The sequence below is a fragment of the Ricinus communis genome, chromosome 5 (genome assembly GCF_019578655.1).
Source record: "Ricinus communis isolate WT05 ecotype wild-type chromosome 5, ASM1957865v1, whole genome shotgun sequence".
NCBI classification, from domain to species: Eukaryota; Viridiplantae; Streptophyta; class Magnoliopsida; order Malpighiales; family Euphorbiaceae; genus Ricinus; species Ricinus communis.
Window position 1 is genome coordinate 27,088,816 of NC_063260.1, and position 17,669 is coordinate 27,106,484.

The 17,669-nt window shown below is 30.9% G+C and overlaps 1 protein-coding gene across 1 annotated transcript; it reads right to left on the bottom strand.

The window, feature by feature from the left end:
• Positions 1-252: 252 nt before the first annotated feature.
• On the bottom strand, positions 253-2,203 carry LOC8288857 (NAC domain-containing protein 43). The gene is made up of 3 exons (XM_002518878.4): positions 1,844-2,203; positions 1,466-1,734; positions 253-1,362 (listed from the first exon to the last, which is right to left on the bottom strand). The coding sequence occupies exons 1-3, from the start codon at positions 2,025-2,027 to the stop codon at positions 538-540; spliced, it is 1,278 nt and encodes a 425-aa protein (XP_002518924.1). The 5' UTR covers positions 2,028-2,203; the 3' UTR covers positions 253-537.
• Between the last annotated feature and the right edge of the window lie 15,466 nt (positions 2,204-17,669).

Sequence of the window (17,669 nt, forward strand, 5' to 3'; positions counted from 1 at the left end):
TTCCATTGAGAACAAATTGAGAGGGCAAATTGCTATTTAAGCCATTACCGGATAAACATAGCCAAATTCCCAATAATAGCATGCCATGTGGGTACTATCATTTGAGTTTGTGCGTTGTGTGACCCCAAACCCAAAAATTAAAGTCAACACAGAGCTATAATTAGCTTGTCAAGCTTTTTCAATATAATAAACGAATTCCGGTAAGACCTTAGCCATTTGGATATAATTAACAGGTAGAAAGTGCAAATCACAGCACCAAAACCTTGCTGTTGTATTAATTCCTGGATAAAAATTTGTGCATGGAGGACTTCGTTATTCCGGAAAGAAATTAACATGAGAATATTTTGACAATGCCACCCTATCTTAAAATATTTATATATATATATGTCACTGATTTATTTAGGCAATACATGCATTATATATGGACAAAATACTATAAGTATATAACAAGACGTATTCTGGTACGTACCTAAAAGACATTTTTAGGAGCTTCTATAATGTTATGACGAGGTATATTTAAAAGAGATTCTTGTTGTGCTATACCGACAGATGGCACAATGGGTCTGATGATGATGGGGACGATGATTTAGTGAAACTCCACAGATCATTCTCGTTAGTACTGTAGACCTGATGAGAGTTTGGCTGATTTGATCTATTCGATTGCACATGTATGTGTGATAATTGCATGTCATCATCAGTTGAGAAACCAAAGCTTCCATTTGGATCACTAAAGCAGGACAATTGTTTGGACGTCTCTACCTGACCATTCAGCTGTGATGCTACTAGACGATCAAAAGTAACCCAGTCATTAACCCCTGATGATTTGCAGTTTTCCTGTGCTGATGATGAGCTTATGTCAAAGCCATTGCCTTGATGGTGGTGGTTGTTGCTATTGTTGGTGGAGGAAGGTTCGTTATTATTCTCCGATGAGAGCATCTCATCATATGACTGATAGCATGATTTCAGATTTCTTTCTTGATCAAACGATGGACTGCTTAGTGGAACTGAAGGAAGAGTTGGGCTATCCAGCCTTGGAAGATGCATGAATCTTTCATGTAAACCTTCAGTACTGATGCCTGTGTTGTTAGCTGAAAGAAATCTAATACTGTTATTGGTATTGTTGCTGGAGAGATTCATATGGTGACTAAAAGATTCATTCTCCATCTTGCAAGTTCTTCCCATATATAGAAGTATTTGATCAAGAACTCCGTCGTTTCCAGAGCCAAGAATCTGGGTCTTCGAATCCATTGAGCTTGAAGAACCTTTTGGACTCTCTAGGGTTTTTTGATAGTTCTTCTTTCTAAACACACGGCAAACCACCCATCCTTCCTCAGAGATTCCGTCTCCTATTGGATTTGAACCCTGAATTATTCAAGAAAATTAACTTTAGTTTCAAATATAATCATCATGTGAAACGTGACCAAAAAAAAAAAAAAAAAAAGAGAAAGAAAAGAATGGAACATACTGCGGTGTCATGAGAGCTATCATCAAGCCTGTACTCATGCATGATCCAATCAGATTTCTGACCGTGTGGGGCTCTTCCCTTATAAAACACGAGAGTCTTCCTCAAACCAATTCTTCTAAAGCCACTGTAAATAATCTTATCTCGGCCAGTGGCTTTCCAGAATCCGGCTGCTGTAGCTCTGTTTGTTCTAGTGCCTGTAGGATATTTCTTGTCTTTGTGACTAAAAAAATACCAATCATTCTGCGGGGTAGATCCTATTTTGCACTTCTCTGCATATATAGTAAAAATTCCAGAACTAAGATTAACCTTTAATCATCACTTTGACTTATACACACGATAAAGTCGAGATTAAGGTATATAAATGTAACTAAGAAGTACCTTGAATATCCCAAGGCTCAAGCTTATTAAGATCAACCTCACGAATGACATCAAGATCGATCTTCTCATAGGCAACTTTCTTCCTGAGGTAGTAGTGAAGAAGCTCTTCTTCAGTGGGATGAAATCTAAAGCCTGGAGGGACCTGAGACTGACCATTTATTGATAGATTCATATCATCTGGCATTATAAACTGAAATAATGGAACAAAGGAAAAAAGAAATTGTACATATATTATGAAAAAGAATAGAGAGAGAGAGAGCTGGTGAAAGAGGTAAGGGAAAAATGAGAGTAAAGGAAGGAAAGATACAATATTGACAAAGTGTTAAGGTGTGGGGAAGGGAAAAGGGTAATGTGCGTAAAGGGTAATGCAGTCATGATAATTTATAATGGTTGTAGGACATGGAAGAGAAGGGGGTCCAAAAATGCATGAAAAGTTTTGGAATCATGGCCATTAGTGTACTTAGTGTGGGGTCTAAGGCTTCGAGAAGAGCCAACCACCAAAAACTAGGGGGACCAAAGTAAAATAAATAAATAAATAAATCAATGATAGGTCCCACAATATAGGTGCTGACAGGTGGGGTCCAATTCCCTTCAAATAAAAATGCGTTAGAGGCAACAAAATATATACGAGCGGGGGGCACGCCCCCATCTCAACTACGACCCATGACCTTAATATCTATTTGAAAAGCACCTCTAAAACCACCACACTATCCTCAAACAATCTCTCTCTCCCTATACATTTTTATTTTTGGTTTCAAACGGTGAATTATATAAAAGAAGATCTGCTAATCTTTATATTATCTTTTATATATATTATTATTTAGCATTAATAGAATGAAGATTCAAATTCCACTTTCGTTTAACATTTTTAACAGGTGCCAACAATCAAAAATCAAATAGGTTACACTATATGGGCAGGAACATGGCTCACTTTACTTGTGCAACCACCTTATCGACAAGAGGATATGAGAGGGAGTGTGTGAAATAGATGATGGGGTCGGAGACACTGAGCTTTCCATGGCCCTTACTTTCACTTTTCATTTTCACATTTTATCATTGTATTCACCAACTGTAGGGCAGCACATCATGACAAACCCACAAATTTAGTTCAAAACTAGTCACTCTTATAGCTTAGGTAAGGTACCTAAAAGATGTCATTCATTAATATTCAAATATATATATAACTGGGGATCGATATCAATGTACTGCTTATTTTGCTATATGTATCTGAATATCTTGGAATAGTTTAACATGAAACTGGTATAAGCACGTGCCCCTGCATCTACAGTGTAAGGAGCCCTACATGGGGACTACAGAAAATGGTGGTGAGATGAGGTCAGCCTTTAATTATATTCTTTTTCATATGTCTAATTTTCCGTGCATTTTATCTTCTTCAACTTTTTTTACATTTTTCCTTTTCCATGATTATACAAGGCAACCGCTGAATCTTTCGCTATTTATAAAGGAAAACTAAAATATATATATATATAGACTCCAAAGTCAAGGCGGCAACCACTAAGAATTCATGATCAGGAGAAAGCAGCAAAAAGAGGTTTTCCAAAATTTTCCTGTTTTCCTTCTTCATTTAATCGCAGCAAGGAAGTGTACATCCAAACCCATTCTGCCCTTCCTGAATGATATGATATAAGAAGAGGCCATTTACATCCTCTGTGGTCACTGCAATTCGAACAAACTGTAGTCATCTGTTCCATGTGTAGGTTATAGGAAATCAAAGCTCCAAACATTATACATGATGTACTTGCACATTGAAAGAGTTGGCCCAGCTGATGCTATATTGTGAGAAGAAAAAGGGACTCAGAAAAGGCAAAAATTAACTCTGCACATGAAGAAGGGAGCTGCATGTGTAGAGTTTACATGAGGAAAAAGGACCTCAATTATTTTATGCCTTTTTAAAGATATTTTCTTATCGGTACTAATGGAAAATCTTTATCATCAATTGTAAAGATGATGCACTTATGCTGTAATTAATAGGCTTTTCCTTCTAGGGTTACAAATGGTTAGAAGTACCGGCCACTATATTTGCACAATAAAATCATAATATGATTCATCATTTCAACTTACATTTTAATTGTTTTTCGGGTACGTCGGATGTAGCTTATTGGATTAGGTAATTGCAACTCAAATACAAGTTTTTCTTTTAGCATTAATAGAAAGCCTAATTTTCTATAAAAAAAAATATAGTAGTATCGTTTATTATCAGAAAATAGCGAATAGATCATGAACTAAAGACGTTTAATTCTCTCCAACACAATAAAAATTTTAGCTAGACCTAATGTACGAGATTATCTGTAAATAAAATTAATTATACATTAATATGTTGTATTATTTATTAGGTGATATTTGCATTGATTGGATTATATATTACTTAAATATTCAAAATTAAAAAGAATAATCAATAGAAATATTACATCTAATAATAAGTAATGACACATCCATAGCCAAGTCTATTACTTTGCCGCACTCTTAAATCACAAGTAGCCTCTCGTTGTATCTAAAACTTGAAGAGATTATAATGGTCTAATACTTAAGATGTATTCCGCCGTTGCAATTAGGCTTTCGTAATTGGGGATATGTTCCACAAAGATTTGAATATCTATCATCTTTTGAGTAATCTCAGTGATCCAGCACCTTATACAAAGATTTTGAGCATGAAAATGTAATGGACGGATCAGATCCTAGATTTTGCAACTTTCTCAAGGGGAGTCATTATTCTAAATTATTTAATTAAGGAAATTAAAGTAGATGTGTCATTTATTCAGAATTACTCAAATGTGAATCCTATGTCAATCACTTATTTATTATTAAAATATGTACACCTACTACAATTACGAATCCTATTAAGAATCCATTTTATTTATAAATAGATTTCATTATTTGATGTCATGTATAATAATAAGTTTAAGATTAATTCAAAAGAATTAATTTAAAAGTTAAAGAGCTAAAAAAGAGAGTGAATAAAAGAAGCAACAGAGAAAGGAGAGAGGGGGAAATTATTTGGATTAAGGATTAACTTTATCATAACAGCAAAAGAAATAATTTCTTAAGTTGAAGATTTATTTTTAATCAATTTTAAGATTTCAAATGAGGTGGACTTTCAAATAGATTTTCACTTAAAGCCATATGTATAAACTTTGGTTTTATAAATGAATTCCATAAAAAAAAAGCTTATGAAATTCATTTATACCAAAGACAATGTTAAGGAGATTCTAACTAATTTGAATAGGTGGAATTTGGAGAAAAAGATAGCTATCAGGTCCAAAATCTAATAAGACTATTAAAATAAAAATAAAAAATGGAAATCATGATGCCTTTCCCAATATTGCACTATGTTCACTATCATGCTTGAAAAGGTTTAAAAAAATACCTTTAATCTTTTTTTAATAATAGAATTCATTTTATTAATTTAATCTGTAATGAAGAAAAAATAAAATATGATATGTTAAACTACCTAAAGCCATTAGACATTCCGAATACACCCTGAGATTAAACCTAAGCATCATAATATCATGTGAAAACACCCTCAAACACCTCAATTACAGAATTATAAGCAAAAGAAGAAAAACATAGCTGCTATAGCAGTATAACAAAATTGAGCCAAGGAGCAGCAACAAATATTCAGAAAAATTGACTCGTCTCTCTTCTTTTCCCATATTTGCATGGAAAGAGTCAGTGAGAATGGAACATGTAGTTTCTAAATTTGATTACATTAATATCAGATGTTTAGATAGAACATGAATCAAAACTTTGCCCAAAAAACTACATAAATCAAAGCATTGACTGAGATTGATCGAAAGCTTTAAAATTTTATAGTTTTTTTCCTTCTTTCTCACCAACGCTTGGTTCATCCAATATTGTTACTCTTTGCACTGTTGGGTTTTGTCCAGTAAGCAGTTTTTATTTTATTGAGCACAATTGGAATCTTTTTTTTTTTTTGATAAAAAGCACAATTGGTCTTAATCTCAAAAAAGATTCAATTAGAGTAAATCTCAATCCATTTGACAAATATATAGTTAGAAACAATATATATATATATATATATATATATATCCAAAACTAAATCGAAGTAAAAGAAATAAGTATATATAATATAGATAGCTATAGTAATGTCTGCCTTTGTCCTGCGATTATATAGCACGTTTGTCCCCTTTTTTTTTAGAGAGAGAAGCTAGGCAAAGTGAAAAGGGTGTTGTACGAAATGAGAAATGAAACTTATCCATTCTCAATAAGGTTGATATTTTAAATCTGCTTCAAATTAAAATGACTAATAAACTAATATTTTGAGACAAACGATTTTGATCTTTGCTTTAAAATTAGGCAATTTTATTTTCTTGAAATTGAGATCTCTTTCTTTGAAATTAAACTCATTCAAAGAAAGAATATCAAATATTTGTTATATACCGCTACACGCAATAAAAAAGTAGACAAAAATTCATGCCCAAACCATAAGCACACACTGTGAAGACATGGAATATAGAATAGGTAACTATTGTCGTTTCTTGTCATTTCAATCGGAAGAACAGGAGGAGGCATATTGATAGTAAATCTTTGTGGAAAGTAACTCCATTGACAACGGCCGCCGCCGCCACCATAAACCATGACCAAGAATGATGTCATCCTTATTACAATAAGAGATAAATTAGAAAATGTACATGTGCAGTGTGCATATAGACAGTATGAAACAAGAAACTGGAAGATGGGTTTATTAAGATCATGCGCACAAAATTGTCTTTACCCGGTAACTGAAGGAATAGATATAATGCAATCATTACACCAAACAGGCATTTTGCACCCATTTGGTCCCGAGTTATACAACATGTTCATCATTTTCCATCAACGGCTAATGAAAACTCAAATAACACACACATATATAATCCTATGGCCTTTCATAAAAGAATGCAAAAAATAAGCTACTCGATCCATTTAGGCACGCCACAATAAATGAGAAAAAGTTTCGAATTTGAAAACCTCAAATTGTAAGAGCAAAATACTGTGTCTGATTTCATGTGGGTTTTGTATCTTCCAATTAGTTTTGAGGAAATAGTTGATGGGGCACGAAATAAAAGACTTGGGCAACATTAGAAGAAAAGAAATGATGATACAAGGTAGTGTAAGAAACATATAAAAGATTTAAGTGAATAATATTATATGGTATGAACGTCAACCCACATTTTAACTACCTTAAATTAGTGTGTAGAAAACTAAGCACTTTGTGTTGTGATCAAGTATGTGGAGAGACTATTGTTTTTACCGACATTACTTTTGGCCATTGAGCGAACACTTTAGTGGTGATTATTATCTCATAGGAATTTTCTGTATCATTATTATAAATTAAATAACGGTGGCACTAGCTTAGCAATTAGAATAAGCAGCACAGATATAGATTCCGTTATGAGGAGGAGGGTATAAGTGTCTCAATTATAATGATGATCGTTATGCCTCTAAATTCTATGGCTAATCATGATTTGTGCCCAACAATTGACGGAGCAACCACTCCTTACTGACCTGCACTGGGACATTATATCCTCCATATCACCTTAGTTGTTGTTGTTGTGGTTGGTTGTAGTTGAGATTATATATTATCTACTTTACCACTCTCTTCTTTATATTAATTCTTCCGACTTCACCATTTTCTTTGCCCCCAAAACCCCTAAACCTAATTTTTTTTCTTTTTTATATTTTCAAAATGACCTTCTTATTTGTTAAAAAGTATGACGTGGGTCGTGACGCCAACACACTTTTTGGTATTTGCAGAAAGAGACACAGAGAGTTATTGATATTATTTGATGATTAGTGATATACACATGAGATTACATAATATACATATATGTACCATACCATTAGGTAGGTGATGCTCAAGTTTGCATGAGACGCAATCTTTGGGATTGGGAGACCTTTTGTCAAATAACAGTCTTGTTTGTGACTTGTGACGCCATATTCCTATGTGAAAAATCCTAGACAATCTCATCTTATACATCAAAATCTCATTACACAAAAAGAAATTAATTATATGTATTACTAATAATGACTTTCAAAATTAATTTTAATACTGACAATTTAGATTAATTTATTTATATTAATTTTGAGATCTTAACACTAAAAAAAACAGCAATTTAGAGAACACATTTAGCTACCATACTAAAATAGTCGCTATTTAACTATCACATAGCAATCACTTTGCTTCCACTTAAGGATCAAATTTATTTTTTTAAAATTTTTTATCATATTGCGACAATATAACCCACTACTAGAGTCCATAAAATGTGGTTTCTAAGTGATCGCTAACTTTTCGCCAAAAAATTGTGGGAACAATGGTGACCACTTTACAGACCGCATATGTGGTCTCTAATCTAGATACCAACTAATAGTGGAGAAAATAGTGACCATTTTAGATATCACTATCGTGGTCTTTGAGTTAGAGACTATGGATTATAGTTGCTAAGTTGGGCGTCAATCAATAGTATGAGACTATTTCAATTTTTTATTATTATTTTCATTAGCGACGAAGGTTAAATGGTCATTAATTGGTTTTAGCGACCATTCTGAGACTATATCTTGTGGTCTCTAAACTATTATTTTTTTGTAGTGGAAGTTGCAATCCTAATAAGGTATTATATGAACAAAAAAAATTAAATAATTAGAATTACTTTTACTTTTTTCAGCCAAAACTTGATTATTCTGATTACAAATTTTTGAATGTATAAATTAAATAATTATATATGTAATTGGAGTCAAGGAGAGGAAATTATTTGAGATACATATAAAAATCTATATGTATGAAATTTCTTTCCTTTTCTTTTCTTTTTCTGAGAAAGGAAAACTCTTTCCACAATGTTAAATGATGTGATATATTGATAAGGTCTGCAAAATATTTCCCTTCCCAACCATCTAAAAAAAAAGATTTTACTAATTAAAGAACTAGACTATATTTTGAGCTTGATTAAAAATAAAAAATAGAAACGAATACTCATGCGACTCTTTTCCCTAATAGGTTGTCGTCCCCCTGAATATAAAGTATCTAGCAAATGTATTTCCGCATTTGGTTATTTTGTTTACTTGTGTAGAAGTTGCCTGGCAAGTCTAAGCACCCATTTAACAAAATGCTTTTTTTTTTTTTTTCTCTTTTGATAAGGCAGAACTTGAAAAAGGAGAGAAAGCACATTATTGGCGAGCATACTAACCCAGCTGGTGAATAGATCTTCCCAACACAGCCCATCTAAGAACTCACCAAGGCAAGGAAAACATCAGCACCCAAGCACAAGTCAAAGAACAAGATACGTACTGGCAAGCAGCCTCAATGACGGCTTGTTTGCTATCGAAACCTAACAGATTATCTTTGATGGGTTAATGAGCGAGTGACCATTACTAAATGGATGCTTTGTTAGAGTCATGATGACGACATGTAATTTACTGTTTTCAACTTATCTTTGTGGCATCATATTAGTAGAAAATCCCATAGGCAGAACACAAATTAATTAAGTAATTATATGGCTCATACAATTCACTACCTATTGCTTACAAAAACGATAATAAGTAAGTAGACGAAGAGAAGTTAAATGAGTAATATTTAGACTTTGGATTTGGATAAATATTGTTTTCTAATTAATTATTGAAAATCTATGGATTTGGATTTCAGTGAATATCATTAGAAGAATTAAGAAGTTTAAAAGTAAAGATCTCAAGTAATTGTTTGATTATTTGACATTATTGTTGAAGCTGCAGTTGAAAAAATATCATAAAATATTAATTAGTAGGAGTTAAAATTTATTTTAAGCTTTCTCAAAAAGAAAAAAAGTTTGATATACGGTGATCATAAAAGTGCTGATAGCAAAACTTTCTGCCTTTGTAAATAAAATTTTAAAAATAAAATTACTTTTTGAAAAGTGCATTTGAATGGTAATTTCAGAGTAGGCTTATATTTAATTCTCATTATTCTCAAGAAATATCATTTAATTTTTATTATTTAAATTCCTGCGCTTGAATTTTATAGTAAAACATAAATCTTTTTAAATACCAATTACTAATCCAAATACAAGGGTAATTTGATTGTTTTTATTATGTATAAAACTCGTAAACAGTTTTGACGGATTTCACAAATAGGCCTAAGCTAATCATGGCAAGTTACCTAGCACTTGTACCCGTATTGAGGAAGAAGTGAAGACAGTTCCTTTTAGCTACCCATGTTCACCATTATGTGCAGCAGCAAGAACAAGAAACGTCATGATGACAATATCCCTCCCATCGCCAAAATTATGGGTTCAAGAATCCCTCCCTTGATACAAAAACACAACGTTCAAATTAATCAAATGTAACCACTTATTCCCTCCAACAATTGAAAACGGAAAAAAAAGAAAAAGAAAAAAAGAAGTAAGGTTTTTGCACCGCGTATTGATTAACTATTGTGCAATCTTAAAAATATGGTTATTTTATGGATACACAGACAGATTTATACTTATGTGAGGAGAAAGCAGATTTTAATATGTTTTGGATCGATTCGTAATACATCCCTCCTTTGAAACTACAGAAAGGAAAAATAAAAACAAGGCTGTAACAGATGGTTCTTCTGTATGTAGACGTCGCAGGCAAACGGAGAAGGCCCCATTTTGCCAGCAAAAGAGATGATTAAAGATGATTTAACATCAACCACCTGATTTCATGAAGCTTCTATCATTAAAGAGAGAGAGAGAGAGAGACCTATTCCAGTCCCTTCTCTTTAGAATCTCAATAAAGAAGCTTTATAAAAGTTGCCATCATTTTGCAATAATTGTTAGTGAATGATTAATTTTAGGGTTTAGGCTATAAGATTATATATATGTATATATATATATATATATATATATAGATAGATTTATATAACCTAGCTTATGAGTCCTAAATGAGCAGCAGTTAACAGACAAAACCCCATCTTTTTCCTATGTCTATCATAGGCGCAGGTGTATACATATATATATATTCATGCGGCTGGGGTTGTCTCAAAATCTAGTACAGTATCACTGCTTCATATTTTGATCTTGCCCTTTCCCCTCTTCTTTCTTCTTTTTCTTTTTCTCTTTTTTTCTCTAGTCCATTTCACACTTTTGAGCAATGAGCACTGATAGAAAAGGCATTTTGATGTGCTTAAAACACCATCAATTGAAAGAAAGAACTTCTTTTTAATCAGAAGATAAATAAATTTTTACTTGTCTGTAAATTCAAAAGGTACCTTATCAACTTGCAAACAATAATTGGTACCTTACTTTCTGACTTGAGCTGATTGTAATTTTCTTTTTTTTCATTTTTAATGAATTATTGCAAGTTCATTAGTATAAAAATTTGCCAGAGTTGAAGTTGATGACAGGGGTATGTGCAAGCATATTTGTCAAACGATTAATGACAACAACATTGTGGTAAAGGAAATTTGAAAAAGAAAGAAATAAAGATGATAACCCAATTTATCATTAATTCAAGAACCTATGTTTGTTGAGAAATAGGATTGATGAAGAAGCAGCTCAGTCCTATAGAAATGTTAGGTTAAGTAATTTTAGATTACTAATTACAAAGTGAAACAATTTCGTGCTTGGTTAAGTAATTTTGATTACTAATTGAATCACAACATCATGGTCATTACCAATTAATACCATAATCGTTTTCTTATAGTTTTATTAGTTTAATCAGGACTGAGCTAGATATAGAAATAGAGTTGGCCAGTCTAATCTGGGCAAACCAAGTCATGAATTTGTGGAGTTGGCACCCGAACTTACGGACCTAATTACATCCTTAAACAATGCTTGATTCTGATTAATGAGATAGCAAAACCTTGTAAAACATGACTAATTGGGGCAGCTTCAATGTTACTATACATAATGATTAGCATTTATGAAATGAAATTAAGAAAAGGACCACCATATGAGGAAAGGGAAATTAGCTTTGACAATACCATTTTAACTCCTTAATTTTGCATAGAGAGACAACAACAACTAGGTTTAATGCGCTCATGACCAAGTCTGTGCCACGTATATCTCTTTCTCTCGTGTGCACGATTTGTCTTTGGCTTCAGAGATCTTTATTTTTATTAAGTTAGGGGTCAAATAATCTCTTCGCCATGTTCCTTTCATTGGATTTAGCTGTGTCGATACCAACTATAAAATTAGATATTCGACACTCTCCAAACCTGTCAATGGCCCTATGAATTTCTTTTTCTCGCTTTCCCTGAAGATATTATGTCAATTATAACTACTGGTATGATTCAGAATTGAAGCTTTTTTCTTTTCTTTTTCTTTTTTGTTTCTCCTTTTTAAAGAGGCGAATGGATGGGATGGTTGAAGATTATTTTATGGCAACATTTTCTTAACTTTTAGATATAATCCCTTTTCTAGAGAAGCTGCGGCCTCATTTCTCTATTGCAAGATGTGTGAAAAAACTATCTGGAAATTGTCAGAATATTGTCCCACTAAATTAGGACTAATAAAAAGGGAAAAGTATCACTCTTATTGTATAACTTGTCCAATAATTTTCTTTTTTTTAATTACTCTAACCGTGATAGTCGTTTGAATTATATAAATGAATAAAATATATTAAATTTCCAAATCTCCCTATTTATCCTTCCGAGAAAAAGATTAATCTCTATATATAAACTACATTAGTTCTTATTATACAAATTCAATTGTATTTTATGAAGTTTTTGTACATGTTGCTTCTTTAAAACAAAAAAAAAAATCATCTCACAACAACTATTTAAAGAATTCCAGGTACAAACCTTGTCAAGCAACAAAAACATGGGTTAAAAATTTGATCTCACTAATCTTTCATTTTTGTTGGTGTCTATGAGGGTATAGCTTGTGTTATAAGTTGCTAAATTCTATTTTCTCACATGTTTGGTGCAATGAAAATTCATCCCAAGTTAGGATGAAAATTGGCTTTTCCAACAACCACACACATAATAAATTGAAGGCAAATTTTAAAAGAAAAAAAAAAAAAAAAAAAGAGGAAGAAGAAAGAACTGAAAAAGTATTTAAAAATGAAAATAGTGATATATAATTGCGTGTGTTTAATCTGTAGAACATGATCGAGCGCACGAGGTGGTTACTACACTGAATTTGAGATTTGAGAAGTAACAGTTTAGCTGCAAATCGTTGAAAATATTAGATTACGGCTGCCCCCACGTACCTGATTCCTGATTAAAGTTAATTTCGATGTTGAAAATTCTTGCATTGACAAATGATTCCTAATGTAATAATTGAAAGAAAGATGGTGGAAATAGCAAATTCCCCAAACTAGATTACGAACGTAATATTTATTTTTTTTCTTTTGTTAATTAATTGGTTTAAGAAGATGCATTGGTATTTTTATACAGGGATCAAATTCATCGCAAACCCTTTCATCTCAACTAAAAACTCTCAATTTTGGATTACTTCTAATTTCAGTTCACGCATTACTCGATATCATAGGACTTTGCACAATTGCAATTAACCTTCATTTCTCGGATATTAGGTTTTGAGAGCATGAAATGTTTTAGCTTATGGCAGTTAAGTACCCAACTCATTTAAAGATTCGAGTCTAGACCTCACATAATCTAATCTCTTCTGGGAGCCCATGAAGCTTGAATCAATTATCAAAGCCTTCTGCTTCAAAGCAGATATTTTTGCCTTTATCTCTATCTGCAATTAGGGATCTTCATTTTCACTTCTTCAATTTAGATTTCAATCAAGTTATGCATTAAGAGAAAAAGGAAAAAAGAAAAAAAAAAAAAAGTAAAAGATTGATATTTTTGAAGGGTGTTGCCCTGATCCATGGATTCGTTCAAGATGTGGCATTTTGTGTTTAGAAGTTTGAAATAATTACCTGTCACTGGGGTTAATGGTATGATGTAGGGTTGGTGAATAAAGAGGAAAATAATGAATTTGGGATTTTAGGTTTAAGTGTAGATAAGGGTTTTTTATTTTTTTTAATAAAAAGAAAAGTCTTTAAGAGAAAACGAATATCATTTTAACATAGTGCACTTTAATTCCATTAAATTAGCTAATTGGCAACTTTATATTATTTTAAGACTAGACACGTCTTTGCCAAAAAAATAATATCTAAACATCAAAATAACAACAAAAAGAAAATGTTATAAAGACACAATTTTGGCAATTCTTTCAAAATAAATTGCCGACAGTGGGTTACATCTAGAGTCGATAAATATAGTTAGTGGTACTTGTTTCAAAACTTAATGTTCAATCATAATCTTCTCCTCAAATCTTAATTTCATTGCCCGAATGAGTCTCTTGTCCATTTCATCAATCAATCCAAATTAACTCATTCTAAATGGTAACGTTGATTTATCTGAAACTTGGAGACACGCACATAGGCTTAAGCCTGGACAAAATGGAAATGAAAGGCCCATACAAGTCCAACATTGTTAATGGTATGAAGAAAGGGCCATGAAATCTTTTCACTCTATTTCAGCCTTTGCCCAATAATAGGCCTCTTAAATGCTAATACTCATCTATGTTAATGTTTTGTTATTGGTGAACATTATCTTTCATATTGTTGACATCTACAGTATCCCAACCACCTGAGGTTTTTTTTTTCCCTTTCTTTTCTAAATATTTTTTTTATGGGTTTTTCTTAAGTGTATCGTTTTGTACATTTTAAATGTAAATGAAATAAATACTTTTATTAATTCACTAATTTCTATATTGATAAAAAATTGTCATTTTTTCTTGCTATAAGATTTTAAAAATTGTTATTAAAAATATATATACTTCTTTTAAAATTTTTAAAATAATTAAATAAAATTACTAAAAGTATAAAATATAAAATTTAATTGATAATTAGACATTTTCAAGATCATCATAATGAAAATATTGATTAAAGAAAGATTGTTCTTTGACCCATCGTTCTTAAAAAACAATGAATTGTTTTATTAATTTAAGTATAAATAAGGCTAATATAGTTGAAAGAAGTTGACGCAGCATTTAAAACATCTCTAAATAACTCTTTATATAAATTAAATTTTTTATTATAAAAAGCTATTTAACAAAATAAAATTCCGACACACTCTTTAGTTTTAAGATATAAAGTGATAGTGAATTTGACTCTTTATATTTGGAGAGCTAAATTCACTTTTTATCCTTATTGTAATTAACAAATTATAAATTCTTATACATTATTAATTGATATCTACTATCTTTCAGTTTTTTATTTAAAAATATTTTTTTTAAATAATTTAAAATATTAATATTTATTAGATAAAATATAATAAAAATAAATATAAAGAGAGCATTAGACTCAGAAAAAAAGATTTACTCTTTATAAATAAAATGCTCTTTATTAAACAAAAAATATTCCTTAAAATAAAGAGCACCCATTAGAGATGCTCTTATATAACATGCTAGCACCATTATTGCCTTTTAAGAGCATTATGCCAGTTTTTTTTGTTAACGCCATATACCTTTTTTCAAGAAAATGTATATTAAAATTTATTATATTTTTAAAAATAAGTCCTAAATATTAAACATATTTAGCCAAAATTCTAACACATGTTTGATTTTTTTTATGTGTTCAAAATTAATCAAATTTATATATAATTCTTCAAAAATAAAACATACATCATATCTTAATATTAATTTATATAAACTTGATTATTCTAATTAAAAAATCATTTTAATTCTAAAATATAATATATTAATAACGTTCTGAATTATGGATTTGTTAATATAATAAATATTATTTTAAAACTTGCTAAAATCTTAAAATATTAGAAATTTATTACAAAATTTAAAATCTATATTAAATTGGATCTTATGTACTTACATATATCATTCATTGAACTATTATTGTATATAATTAATTTATCATTAGTCAAATTTTATATAAAAAAATTTTAAATTCAAATATAGTTCTATTATTTAAATTGAATAAAATAATTACAAATATCTAGACATATATGAAGATGATGAGCAGTTATCATTAAGTCAAATCACATTTGTTTGTTAGCAAAAAGGAAAAATTACATGTACTTTTCTTTATACCATTTCTCAACTTTTTATCATATGTGAGTTACAAAGTGGCATGCAATTGGCTGACTAAAGGACAAATAGAGTCAATGCCACATAAAATACTTCCAAGAGATTTGCAGGCTTACTATTTAGCAATAATATATTGCATAATACATTTGGTATCAACAATTGTTTAATCATGTGCCCCACCAGATTTTTTTTATTTCTTTTTCTATTATTTTTAAATTTTTACGAATAGTAAAATACTGTCTCAAAAAATTTAATATAACTATGTATTTAATTTTTAAACTAAAAATTTTAATTAAATTATTTTACTATTTTATCTATGCTTTTTTACATTATTTGCTGTGGTGGATTATTTTTATATTTATGCAGTGCGAGTAAGAAAAGTGCTAAACCCATTGAAAGCTCTAAATTTGACCCAACTTCTATTGAGCATCAATTACGGTAGCTACCATCATCGTCAAATCAAATGTTTGGTCAAATTGGTTTAAAATTCTTTGGATGTTTATTTGATCGAACTTCTCCAGTTGAATTGACAAGTGGCTTTTGGGATTCTCCATGATTATCTTTTTCCTATTGGTTGTGTGATTGTAAGAACTCACTCTCTTCTTGGAAATTGTTGTCAGCATTGTTGCTATTGCTTCTGAAACTACTTGTAATGAATTAACAATATGGTTATTATGAAGATATTATTATTATTCTTAAAAGGATGATTGATAAGTGCGTTTCCTTTTGCATACTTCAATATTACATGAATTCAGTTGAAGGCCTTAATAATAAAATGGTAGAGAAATGAAGGGACTTCCTAGTGATTTTAGCCAAAAGAATATGATAATAGATAGATACTTATGGATGGGGTATGAGTAGAAATAAAGATCCGAACAATCAATAGTTGTCAGCCATACACAGGTTGCTTGCATCTTTAAAAACAAATGTAATAAATCTGAAGTTGTGAAGACGGTGGCGGCATGGCTTGCAGCTTGCTTTAATTTTGTCTATTTAGTTGACAAACTGCATGACTTATTTAAAAATCAAATTGACGAATAAATCAAAGCGGGTCGTGGACCGGAGCCCTAATATCCGTAGTTTCAGCTCTACGACAATTAATTAATTAATTAATTTTTTTAGACAGTTTCCTCTTTCTATGAGATAATCGATGTCTAGTTGAAGATTTAAAAAAAAATAAAAAAAATTTATATATATAATACTCTGCTCGTTCTATTTAATTGACTCTGTCTCGTGTGATATTATACGAATAAACTAAAATCTTTGTAATTTAGGGTATTACCGACCAACACTTTTTTATATTAATTTTAACTGTGTACTATTGGTATTTATATTAATTAATCAAGTTTGTATTTGTATAGTAGGAGTTGGAATTAGATATTTGAGAAATATATATGAATCATAAATTAGGATATATGAGATCTGAAGATTCTGAATTATGGGGACATGGCCTCAACAAGGACAAGGACAAATAAATCTGATCCCCGCCACAAGATTTTGAAAACAAAAATTTCGATGACACGGCGTCCCCATTTCAGTCGCATCCAAATTATAAACTTGTAGTAAGTTATCAGAGTTACCCCATCTACTTCTACAATAATTGGGCAGTCATGAATGAGTGAATGAATTAGTTAGTTAGTGAAAAGCTTTAATAACAGAAAATTCAACGTGACAGCAGTTTCTTTTTACAGATTACAGCGAATGAGTGTCTTAAACTCACAATTATATATCCCTCTTCGAAATTCTAGATAACTTATTATCTAACATCGGAGAGACTGAATTATTATTTAGGATTTTATGGATGCGATGAAATTGGA

Bases quoted from the DNA above. Each gene is read 5' to 3' on its own strand.
- LOC8288857 (XM_002518878.4), bottom strand. From the start codon at position 2,027: ATGCCAGATGATATGAATCTATCAATAAATGGTCAGTCTCAGGTCCCT. The intron at 1,735-1,843 runs GTACTTCTTAGT...CTATATATGCAG, and splicing joins TGAGCCTTGGGATATTCAAG to AGAAGTGCAAAATAGGATCT. The intron at 1,363-1,465 runs GTATGTTCCATT...TGAATAATTCAG, and splicing joins ATAGCTCTCATGACACCGCA to GGTTCAAATCCAATAGGAGA.